At 45.6% G+C, this 12,078-nt stretch overlaps 1 protein-coding gene across 9 annotated transcripts in view; it reads left to right on the plus strand.

The window, feature by feature from the left end:
* LOC115139937 (phospholipase A2, minor isoenzyme-like) overlaps positions 1–11,782 on the plus strand; it is a 28,898-nt gene extending 17,116 nt beyond the window's left edge. For 7 of the 9 annotated variants that reach the window (XM_065026588.1, XM_065026583.1, XM_029677825.2 and 4 more), the window contains 2 exons: positions 11,220–11,347; positions 11,522–11,782. In XM_065026588.1, coding sequence (XP_064882660.1) covers positions 11,220–11,347; positions 11,522–11,646 — 253 coding nt within the window. In that variant the 3' untranslated portion in view covers positions 11,647–11,782. Of the gene's footprint in view, positions 1–138; positions 281–11,219; positions 11,348–11,521 lie in introns of those variants that run through there. The other 2 variants (XM_029677826.2, XR_010465611.1) reach the window with 2 other exon arrangements.
* Positions 11,783–12,078: the final 296 nt, after the last annotated feature.

The raw sequence follows: 12,078 nt of genomic DNA on the forward strand, positions 1-12,078 counted from the left end.
TAGAACATTGTTGAACCAATGTGGAATAGGCATTGAATTGATGTCTGTGCCCAGTGGGCTGTAACTCTGTTATATGGAACCTCAATGTCAGGAATATGTGCAGTAGTGTGACATAGCTTCATCTCTTTCTTCTGCCAGCCTACGTGGCTCATGGTTCACTGCTGCAATTTGCCAGAATGATCAAGTGCATCCAGCCTGGTGTCAACCCCTTCATGTATAATAACTATGGCTGTTGGTGTGGCTTGGGGGGGACTGGCAAGCCAAGGGATGAGCTGGATGGGTAACTGAATTTCATTCAACTTATGTGGGACATCGTGTGTATGTGTTTTATTTAGAGACATATATATACACACACACACAGTGGGGCAAAAAAGTATTTAGTCAGCCACCAATTGTGCCAGTTCTCCCACTTAAAAAAAGATGAGGCCTGTAATGTTCATCATAGGTACACTTCAACTATGACAGACAAAATGAGAAAAGAAAATCACATTGTAGGATTTTTTAAATGAATTTATTTGCAAATTATGGTGGAAAAATAAGTATTTGGTCAAAAACAAAAGTTATCTCAATACTTTGTTATATACCCTTTGTTGGCAATGACCGAGGTCAAATGTTTTTAAGTCTTCACAAGGTTTTCATCATTACATTTACATTTAAGTCATTTAGCAGACGCTCTTATCCAGAGCGACTTACAAATTGGTGCTTTCACCTTATGACATCCAGTGGAACAGCCACTTTACAATAGTGCATCTAGGTCTTTTAAGGGGGGGAAGGATTACTTTATCCTATCCTAGGTATTCCTTAAAGAGGTGGGGTTTCAGGTGTCTCCGGAAGGTGGTGATTGACTCCGCTGTCCTGGCGTCGTGAGGGAGTTTGTTCCACCATTGGGGGGCCAGAGCAGCGAACAGTTTTGACTGGGCTGAGCGGGAACTGTACTTCCTCAGTGGTAGGGAGGCGAGCAGGCCAGAGGTGGATGAACGCAGTGCCCTTGTTTGGGTGTAGGGCCTGATCAGAGCCTGGAGGTACTGAGGTGCCGTTCCCCTCACAGCTCCGTAGGCAAGCACCATGGTCTTGTAGCGGATGCAAGCTTCAACTGGAAGCCAGTGGAGAGAGCGGAGGAGCGGGGTGACGTGAGAGAACTTGGGAAGGTTGAACACCAGACGGGCTGCGGCGTTCTGGATGAGTTGTAGGGGTTTAATGGCACAGGCAGGGAGCCCAGCCAACAGCGAGTTGCAGTAATCCAGACGGGAGATGACAAGTGCCTGGATTAGGACCTGCGCCGCTTCCTGTGTGAGGCAGGGTCGTACTCTGCGGATGTTGTAGAGCATGAACCTACAGGAACGGGCCACCGCCTTGATGTTATTTGAGAACGACAGGGTGTTGTCCAGGATCACGCCAAGGTTCTTAGCGCTCTGGGACGAGGACACAATGGAGTTGTCAACCGTGATGGCGAGATCCTGGAACGGGCAGTCCTTCCCGGGAGGAAGAGCAGCTCCGTCTTGCCGAGGTTCAGCTTGAGGTGATGATCCGTCATCCACACTGATATGTCTGCCAGACATGCAGAGATGCGATTCGCCACCTGGTCGTCAGAAGGGGGAAAGGAGAAGATTAATTGTGTGTCGTCTGCATAGCAATGATAGGAGAGACCATGTGAGGTTATGACAGAGCCAAGTGACTTGGTGTATAGCGAGAATAGGAGAGGGCCTAGAACAGAGCCCTGGGGGACACCAGTGGTGAGAGCACGTGGTGAGGAGACGGATTCTCGCCACGCCACCTGGTAGGAGCGACCTGTCAGGTAGGACGCAATCCAAGCGTGGGCCGCGCCGGAGATGCCCAACTCGGAGAGGGTGGAGAGGAGGATCTGATGGTTCACAGTATCGAAGGCAGCCGATAGGTCTAGAAGGATGAGAGCAGAGGAGAGAGAGTTAGCTTTAGCAGTGCGGAGCGCCTCCGTGATACAGAGAAGAGCAGTCTCAGTTGAATGACTAGTCTTGAAACCTGACTGATTTGGATCAAGAAGGTCATTCTGAGAGAGATAGCGGGAGAGCTGGCCAAGGACGGCACGTTCAAGAGTTTTGGAGAGAAAAGAAAGAAGGGATACTGGTCTGTAGTTGTTGACATCGGAGGGATCGAGTGTAGGTTTTTTCAGAAGGGGTGCAACTCTCGCTCTCTTGAAGACGGGAGGGACGTAGCCAGCGGTCAGGGATGAGTTGATGAGCGAGGTGAGGTACGGGAGAAGGTCACCGGAGATGGTCTGGAGAAGAGAGGAGGGATAGGGTCAAGCGGCCAGGTTGTTGGGCGGCCGGCCGTCACAAGACGCGAGATGTCATCTGGAGAGAGGGGAGAAAGAGGTCAGAGCACAGGGTAGGGCAGTGTGAGCAGAACCAGCGGTGTCGTTTGACTTAGCAAACGAGGATCGGATGTCGTCGACCTTCTTTTCAAAATGGTTGACGAAGTCATCTGCAGAGAGGGAGGAGGGGGGGGGAGGAGGATTCAAGAGGGAGGAGAAGGTGGCAAAGAGCTTCCTAGGGTTAGAGGCAGATGCTTGGAATTTAGAGTGGTAGAAAGTGGCTTTAGCAGCAGAGACAGAGGAGGAAAATGTAGAGAGGAGGGAGTGAAAGGATGCCAGGTCCGCAGGGAGGCGAGTTTTCCTCCATTTCCGCTCCATTTCCGCTGCCCGGAGCCCTGTTCTGTGAGCTCGCAATGAGTCGTCGAGCCACGGAGCGGGAGGGGAGGACCGAGCCGGCCTGGAGGATAGGGGACATAGAGAGTCAAAGGATGCAGAAAGGGAGGAGAGGAGGGTTGAGGAGGCAGAATCAGGAGATAGGTTGGAGAAGGTTTGAGCAGAGGGAAGAGATGATAGGATGGAAGAGGAGAGAGTAGCGGGGGAGAGAGAGCGAAGGTTGGGACGGCGCGATACCATCAGAGTAGGGGCAGTGTGGGAAGTGTTGGATGAGAGCGAGAGGGAAAAGGATACAAGGTAGTGGTCGGAGACTTGGAGGGGAGTTGCAATGAGGTTAGTGGAGGAACAGCATCTAGTAAAGATGAGGTCGAGCGTATTGCCTGCCTTGTGAGTAGGGGGGAAGGTGAGAGGGTGAGGTCAAAAGAGGAGAGGAGTGGAAAGAAGGAGGCAGAGAGGAATGAGTCAAAGGTAGACGTGGGGAGGTTAAAGTCGCCCAGAACTGTGAGAGGTGAGCCGTCCTCAGGAAAGGAGCTTATCAAGGCATCAAGCTCATTGATGAACTCTCCGAGGGAACCTGGAGGGCGATAAATGATAAGGATGTTAAGCTTGAAAGGGCTGGTAACTGTGACAGCATGGAATTCAAAGGAGGCGATAGACAGATGGGTAAGGGAGAAAGAGAGAATGACCACTTGGGAGAGATGAGGATCCCGGTGCCACCACCCCGCTGACCAGAAGCTCTCGGGGTGTGCGAGAGCACGTGGGCGGACGAAGAGAGAGCAGTAGGAGTAGCGGTGTTGTCTGTGGTGATCCATGTTTCCGTCAGAGCCAAGAAGTCGAGGGACTGGAGGGAGGCATAGGCTGAGATGAACTCTGCCTTGTTGGCCGCAGATCGGCAGTTCCAGAGGCTACCGGAGACCTGGAACTCCACGTGGGTCGTGCGCGCTGGGACCACCAGATTAGGGTGGCCGCGGCCATGCGGTGTGGAGCGTTTGTATGGTCTGTGCAGAGAGGAGAGAACAGGGATAGACAGACACATATTTGACAGGCTAGAGAAGAGGCTACGCTAATGCAGAGGAGATTGGAATGACAAGTGGACTACACGTCTCGAATGTTCAGAAAGTTAAGCTTACGTAGCAAGAATCTAATTGACTAAAATGATTAAAATGATACAGTACTGCTGAGGTAGGCTAGCTGCGTTGTTGACACTACCCTAATCAAGTCGTTCCGTTGAGTGTGAAGTTTCTACAATGCTGCTTTTTCGGGGCAAGCTGGCTAGCTAGCAGTGTTGGTTACGTTACGTTGCGTTAGGAGAACGACAATAGCTGGCTAGCTAACCTAGAAAATCGCTCTAGACTACACAATTATCTTTGAAACAAAGACGGCTATGTAGCTAGCTATGTAGCTAGCTACGATCAAACAAATCACACCGTTGGGACTGTAATGAAATGAAATGAAAATATGATACTACCTGTGGAGCGAAGCGGAATGCGACCGGAATGCGAAAGTTCTATTCAGTAGACGTTGGCTGGCTATTGGCTAGCTAGGAGTGTCTCCTACGTTAAGGACGACAAAATAGCTGGCTAGCTAACCTCGGTAAATTAAGATAATCACTCTAAGACTACACACTCTAACTACACAATTATCTTGGATACGAAGACAGCAAAGACAACTATGTAGCTAGCTAACACTACACTAATCAAGTCGTTCAGTTGAGTGTGATAGTTACTACAGTGCTACGGTAGACGGTGAACGTGTTGGGCAGATAGGAGACGACGAAATACGATAATTACGCAATTATCTTTGATACAACGACGACTATGTAGCTAGCTAAGAAGAAATTGCTAAGATTAGACAAATCAGACCGTTGTACTATAATGAAATGTAATGAAAAAGTTATACAACCTGCAGACCGAAGCGCGGATGCGACCGGCTTGCTGGTATTTTGGCCCATTCCTCCATGCAGATCTCCTCTAGAGCAGTGATGTTTTGGGGCTGTTGCTGGGCAACACGGACTATCAATTCCCTCCAAAGATTTTCTATGGGGTTGAGATCTGGAGACTGGCTAGGCCACTCCAGGACCTTGAAATGCTTCTTACGAAGCCACTCCTTCATTGCCCGGGCGGTGTGTTTGGGATCATTGTCATGCTGAAAGACCCAGCCACGTTTCATCTTCAATGCCCTTGCTGATGGTAGGCTTTGTTACTTTGGTCCCAGCTCTCTGCAGGTCATTCACTAGGTCCCCCTGTGTGGTTCTGGGATTTTTGCTCACCGTTCTTGTGATCATTTTGACCCCACGGGGTGAGATCTTGCGTGGAGCCCCAGATCAAGGGAGATTATCAGTGGTCTTGAATGTCTTCCATTTCCCAATAATTGCTCCCACAGTTGATTTCTTCAAGCCAAGCTGCTTACCTATTGCAGATTCAGTCTTTCCAGCCTGGTGCAGATCTACAATTTTGTTTCTGGTGTCCTTTGACAGCTCTTTGGTCTTGGCCATAGTGGAGTTTGGACTGTTTGGACTGTTTGAGGTTGTGGACAGGTGCCATTAATACAGGTAACGAGTGGAGGACAGAGGAGAGAGCTGTGAGAGCCAGAAATATTGCTTGTTTGTAGGTGACCAAATACTTATTTTCCACCATAATTTGCAAATAAATTCATAAAAAATCCTACAATGTGATTTTCTGGATTTTTCCCCTGATTTTGTCTGTCATAGTTGAAGTGTACCTATGATGAAAATTACAGGCCTCTCTCATCTTCTTAAGTGGGAGAACTTGCACAATTGGTGGCTGACTAAATACTGTTTTGCCCCACTGTGTGTGTGTGTGTGTGTGTGTGTATATATATATATATAAGGATTGTGGGGGTCACAATTTCGTCAGCCAGCAAATAACTGTCGGTCTCATAGTAATTGACCGTTAATTAACAAAACCATTTAGCATCTCTTGGCTTCCACACATAGCATACACGCCCCTGATGCAGACCTTTGGAACATCTACATGCTTAATTTAGAGTTATTAATGTAACTTTAATTTGTTCTACAAATGTTGGGCTGTATGTTTTGATTTTTAATACAAGCTGCATGATGCGCCTCTAATGATTTGTGAGAAGTTGCTTGAAAGTTTTCTGCTTTGTTTTTTACGCAGGCTGTAGACTACATAAGTCACAATTTGACAAGAATTTGATAATGCCTAGAATTTCATGGCGGAATCCCCTTTTGTGGCTGTAATGCACCCTAGAAAAATCCAGGCCTCTTATGGCCGGTGACCCCTCGTCCCTGAGCGCTGCACGGCTCATCACGTGAGTGTGTGTTTCTTACAGGCTACAAGTGAAGACACACATCGGAGATGCAACTGCGTGCGTCCTTACAAATTCTGATGTGCATATTGGAAGAACTGTCCACATTTTACTTTTCGTCAGCCAACAAGCTGAGTAGGCCTAACGAACAGAAAAAGCACTAGCCTATGTCAATCTACTATCCCCCAAAGTACAAAAGTCGACCTATTCTGTGTGAGAAATAAATATTCCAAACAGTCTGGGCCAGTTTAAAAAAATAAAAAAAAGTTTATACTTAAAAAACCTCTTACCTCCACCCGACACGCAGGCGTCCCATCTTGAAATGCAAATGCGCTACGCTAAATGCTAATAGCACTCGTTAAAACTCAAACGTTCATTAAAATACACATGCAGGGTACTGAATTAAAGCTACACTCGTTGTGAATCCAGCCAACAAGTCAGATTTGTAAAATGCTTTTCGGCGAAAGCATGAGAAGCTATTATCTGATAGCATGTAACACCCCAAAAGACCCGCAGGGGACGTAAACAAAATAATTAGCATAGTCGGCGCTACACAAAACGCACAAATAAAATATAAAACATTCATTACCTTTGACCATCTTCTTTGTTGGCACTCCTAGATGTCCCATAAACATCACTATTGGGTCTTTTTTTTCGTTTAAATCGGTCCATATATAGCCTAGATATCGATCTATGAAGACTGTGTAATCAAGGAAAAAAAACATTGTTTTATAACGCAACATCATTTTTTTAAATTAAAAAAGTCGACGATAAATTTTCACAAAACAAATACGAAATACTTCTGTAATGCAACTTTAGGTATTAGTAAACGTTAATAATCGATCAAATTGATCATGAGGCGATGTATATTCTATAGCTGTACGTCTTGAAATAATGTCCGGGTAAATCTCAACCAAAATATCCGGTCGGAGACCGGAGGAAATGCGCTGCCTCGTGTTCGGTTGACCAAGAAACAAAGCCCAGGCAAATGACAAGACTGTTGACATCGTGTGGAAGCTGTAGGTATTGCAACCTCGGCCCCATTTAATGTGGTTCCCATTCAACAATAGGTTCAAGTGGCGCATGGATATATTTTCCCATTTTCAGTGATCAGATTTTCCTGCGCTTTTCGATGAAACGCACGTTCTGTTAGTCACAGCCGTGATTTAACCAGTTTTATAAACGGCTGAGTGTTTTCTATCCACACATAGTAATCATATGCATATACTATATTCCTGGCATGAGTAGCAGGGCGCTGAAATGTTGCGCAATTTTTAACAGAATGTTCGAAAAAGTAGGGGGTCGACTTAAGAGGTTAAAAAAAATAAAGATTTAGCCCTTTCTCCCCAATTCCCAATATCCAATTGGAAGTTAGTGTTGTCTCATCACTGCAACTCCCATACGGACTCAGGCGAGGCGACGGTCGAGAGCCGCGTGTCCTCCGAAACACAACCCAACCAAGCCGCACTGCTTCTTGACACAATGCCCACTTAACCCAGAAGCCAGACACACCAATGTGTCGGAGGAAACACCGTACGCCTGGCGACCGTGTCAGCGTGCACTGCACCTCCACAGGAGTCGCTAGTGCGCGATGGAACAAGGACATCCCTGCCGACCAAACCCTCCCTTAACTGTGTGCCGCCCCATGGGTCTCACGGCTGCGACAGAGCTTGGACTCGAAACCAGAATCTCTAGTGGCACAGCTAGCATTGCACCACTCTGGACTGGGACAGTTGTGGGATGCGATAAATCCCAAATTAATACAACCACTACCATCAACTTTTTTTACGCAGTGTGGCTGACCCAACAGAACGTTTAGCTTAAAATATTGATCAACTATTAGGCTATTTCTTCACATAAGCGCAGCAATGCACACATGGTGGTAGGTTATAATCGTGAATGTTCCATTAGTGGAAAACACCATTATCGAAAGTGACCGCAAATGCAATTATGCATGTAATGCTTTTATTATAAAGGTGCATTTTTATGGCAAATTATCTAACCTAAATTTGAACCTCACGCGCTGCTGATGTATGCCAGTTAGGCTCTACACCCCTTGTAAAGTGGATTAATGTGCTTAATTTTAAGAAATTATTTGGCCACTTTAGTTGTGATACAAATCTTATTAAAACACAGGCCGCTAGGCTACATGACGTGTGCGACTGATTCGAAAAAGTTGCAAAAAAAGGCTTTGTTTCTTATGCTGGGCATCATTCACAAGTGATAGGGTAATATTGTCACCCATTAGACTATTCTTGATTTTAATATATATATACACCTGTTTTTTTTATATATACACTGCTCAAAACAGAACGTGTTTAGAAGTAAAAATCCCAGGGAAAACTGTTCACCAAAAACACAAAAATATTCATCCGCCAGTCTAAGGCGATAGAAAATAGATGAGGTCCCGTTTACAATGCCTACAGCTTCCACACGATGTCGCCAGTACTGGCATTTCATTGCATGTTTATCCTTGGTGGGATGACGTATAGGCACTTCCTGTCTTGGGGTCCACCGAGGAAGTTATGAAAGTGAAAAAATGGACGATGATTTCAAGACTTGCTGCTATGGAATACAGATCGCCCCGTGATCAATTTGATCGATTATTAACGTTTATTAATACCTAAAGTTGGTTTACAAAAGTAGTTTGAAGTGATTTGTAAAAGTTTATAGGCAACTTTTTTAATTTTAAAAAGTGACGTTGCGTCTTGTAAAGGTGAATTTTCCTGGATCAGACGGCCTTCATAAATGGACATTTATATACAATGACGGATTTAATCGGGAAAAATACCCAATTGTGATGTTTATGGGACATATAGGAGTGCCAACAAAGAAGCTCGTCAAAGGTAATGAATGTTTTATATTTTATTTCTGCGTTTTGTGTAGCGCCGGCTACCGCTAAATCTTTTGTTTAGGTCTCGTTCAGGTATTTCGGGGGGGTGCATGCTATCAGATAATAGCTTCTCATGCTTTCGCCGAAAAGCATTTTACAAATCTGACATGTTGGCTAGATTCACAACGAGTGTAGCTTTAATTGAGTACCTTGCATTTGTGTTTTAATGAAAGTTTGAGTTTTATCGAGTACTACAGGTGGCGCTCTGAAATTTCCGCTGATTTTGGTTCCTGTACAGGGACCAAATTCCGCATCATCCCTAACAGGTTTTAAACAACACAATGTAATTCTAAGTCAATCACACTTCTGTGAAATCAAACTGTCCACTTAGGAAGCAACGCTGATTGACAATAAGTTTCACATGCTGTTGTGCAAATGGAATAGACAACAGGTGGAAATTATAGGCATTTAGCAAGACACCCCCAATAAAGGAGTGGTTCTGCAGGTGGTGACCAGACCACTTCTCATTTCCTATGCTTCCTGGCTGATGTTTTGGTCACTTTTGAATGCTGGCGGTGCTTTCACTCTAGTGATAGCATGAGACTGAGTCTACAACCCACACAAGTGGCTCAGGTAGTGCAGCTCATCCAGGATAGCACATCAACGCGAACTGTGGCAAGAAGGTTTGCTGTGTCTGTCAGCGTAGTGTCCAGAGCATGGAGGCGCTACCAGAAGACAGGCCAGTACATCAGGAGATGTGGAGGAGGCCGTAGGAGGGCAACAACCCAGCAGCAGGACCGCTACTTCCGCCTTTGTGCAAAGAGGAGCACTGCCAGAGCCCTGCAAAATGACCTCCAGCAGGCCACAAATGTGCATGTGTCTGCTCAAACGGTCAGAAACAGACTCTATGAGGGCCCAAAGGTCCACAGGTGGGGGTTGTGCTTACAGCCCAACACCGTGCAGGATGTTTGGCCTTTGCCAGAGAACACCAAGATTGGCAAATTCGCCACTGGTGCCCTGTGCTCTTCACAGATGAAAGCAGGTTCACATAGAGCACATGTGATAGAGTCTGGAGACGCCGTGGAGAACTTTCTGCTGCCTGCAACATCCTCCAGCATGACCGGTTTGGCGGTGGGTCAGTCATTGTGTGAGGTGGCATTTCTTTGGGGAATGTGCTCGCCAGAGGTAGCCTGACTGCCATTAGGTACCGAGATGAGATCCTCAGACCCCTTGAGACCATATGCTGGTGCGGTTGGCCCTGGGTTCCTCCTAATGCAAGACAATGCTAGACCTCATGTGGCTGGAGTGTGTCAGCAGTTCCTGCAAGAGGAAGACATTGATGCTATGGACTGGCCCGCCCGTTCCCCAGACCTGAATCCAATTGAGCACATCTGGGACATCATGTCTCGCTCCATCCACAGACTGTCCAGGAGTTGGTGGAGCTTTAGTCCAGGTCTGGGAGGAGATCCCTCAGGAGACCATCCGCCACCTCATTTGGAGCATGCCCAGGCGTTGTAGGGAGGTCATACAGGCACGTGGAGGCCACACACACTACTGAGCCTCATTTTGACTTTTAAGGACATTACATCAAAGTTAGATCAGCCTGTAGTGTGGGTTTCCACTTTAATTTTGAGTGTGACTCCAAATCCAGACCTCCATGGGTTGATAAATTTGATTTCCATTGATCATTTTTGTGAGATTTTTGTTGTCAGCACATTCAACTATGTAAAGAAAAAAGTATTTAATAAGAATATTTCATTCATTCAGATCTAGGATGTGTTATTTTAGTGTTCCCTTTATTTTTTTGAGCAGTGTAAATCTTGTCTTTACATATACTAAATATTATGTGAATTGATTTAGCATGGACCATTATCATGCACCTGTAACGAAACGGGGGCAGCAGGAAAAAATACATGTAATCGATGCACTTAAATAGCGACTGGAGTACGCTTTTCCCTGTAGTTTATTTTTATGCTTGCCAGTTAGGCTATACTCCTGTTGTAAAGATTAGCAATATGCTTAATATTAGGAAAGTTGAAAAATAAATAGAGTAGGCCTACCCTATAGAAAGCTGATACTCCTCTTTTTAGTAGAGGCCATTACTTTGTTTTCTCGTGTAATTGCATAGCCTATTGAAATGTTGCGCAACATGAGCTCATTAAGTATTTGATTCGATTTTCAAATACATTTGCTTTGATGTCAGAGTGATTAGCGGGACAATAGAGTGCTGAGTACCAGGCAGCTAGCACGTTTGGTAGGCTACTAATGACCATCAGCAGCATCAGAGCTTGGAGAAGCGTAATTACCGTGGCTAAACGGTCATGTGGAATTTGACTGCCTTCATGGCAGTAATATTGTCACCACAACAGCCCTGTGTATCTCAAACTCTTTACTTTTTCCTCTTTAACTCAGGTGTTGTGAGGTCCACGACCACTGCTATGAAGCGAGCAGGCATCTTCCAGCTTGCCGTCCCGTCATTGATTACCCTTACATCAATCCGTATAGATTCTCTTGCGCTAATGGGCAGGTTTCCTGTTCAGGTAACAACTGAACTCTAGAAACAAAATAATTTGGACATTTGTATTGTTTATTGCAATCTGTCCAAGCTCTATGAAATTGTCAGATGCACTGACGTTTTGTTGTGAAGGTGAGGTTTCAGCTTTGTCTGCTACTAATGTTCATCATGAGCCTAAACCTGTGACCTTACTCCTCAGCCTCCAGCCACGTGTGCCAGGTCTCAGTGTGTGAGTGTGACCGTGTCGCCAGCAACTGCTTCGCCCAGTCGACCTACAACCCTAAGAACAAGCACCTGGACCCCAAAGTCCACTGTCTCTCCTGAGCCAAGTCAAATCTGGAAGCAGCACCAACTGTAGATTCACAGAATGTTTATGAATCCTGTTTCATGCATAATGTTTGCTGTAATGGAATTTATTTTGCTAACAAAACTGACAACCTGATTAAATTATTGAATGGCACTCTTGAGTATTTGTGTTAGTTTATCAGCCAATTTAAATTGTTTCTTTACTTGCACTTGACAGAATTCTAAATTGGAGCTGGTCCCATCATATAAAAAGGCCTATGCTAACTTCCAGGTGGCAGGGACTATATCCTGGAACAAGTTCTGCATCAGCCAATTCAATTCGTTGATGTAGTTGGCTGTGTTAACATAGCTCAGTCCAACAGCACGTTCTGGTAATTAAAGCAAATATCACTTGTATATGACTGACTGGTCAAATTGCTCACTGTCAAGTGCCTAGTTAGCAGTCATGTG

The sequence above is a fragment of the Oncorhynchus nerka genome, linkage group LG13 (assembly GCF_034236695.1).
Source record: "Oncorhynchus nerka isolate Pitt River linkage group LG13, Oner_Uvic_2.0, whole genome shotgun sequence".
NCBI classification, from domain to species: Eukaryota; Metazoa; Chordata; class Actinopteri; order Salmoniformes; family Salmonidae; genus Oncorhynchus; species Oncorhynchus nerka.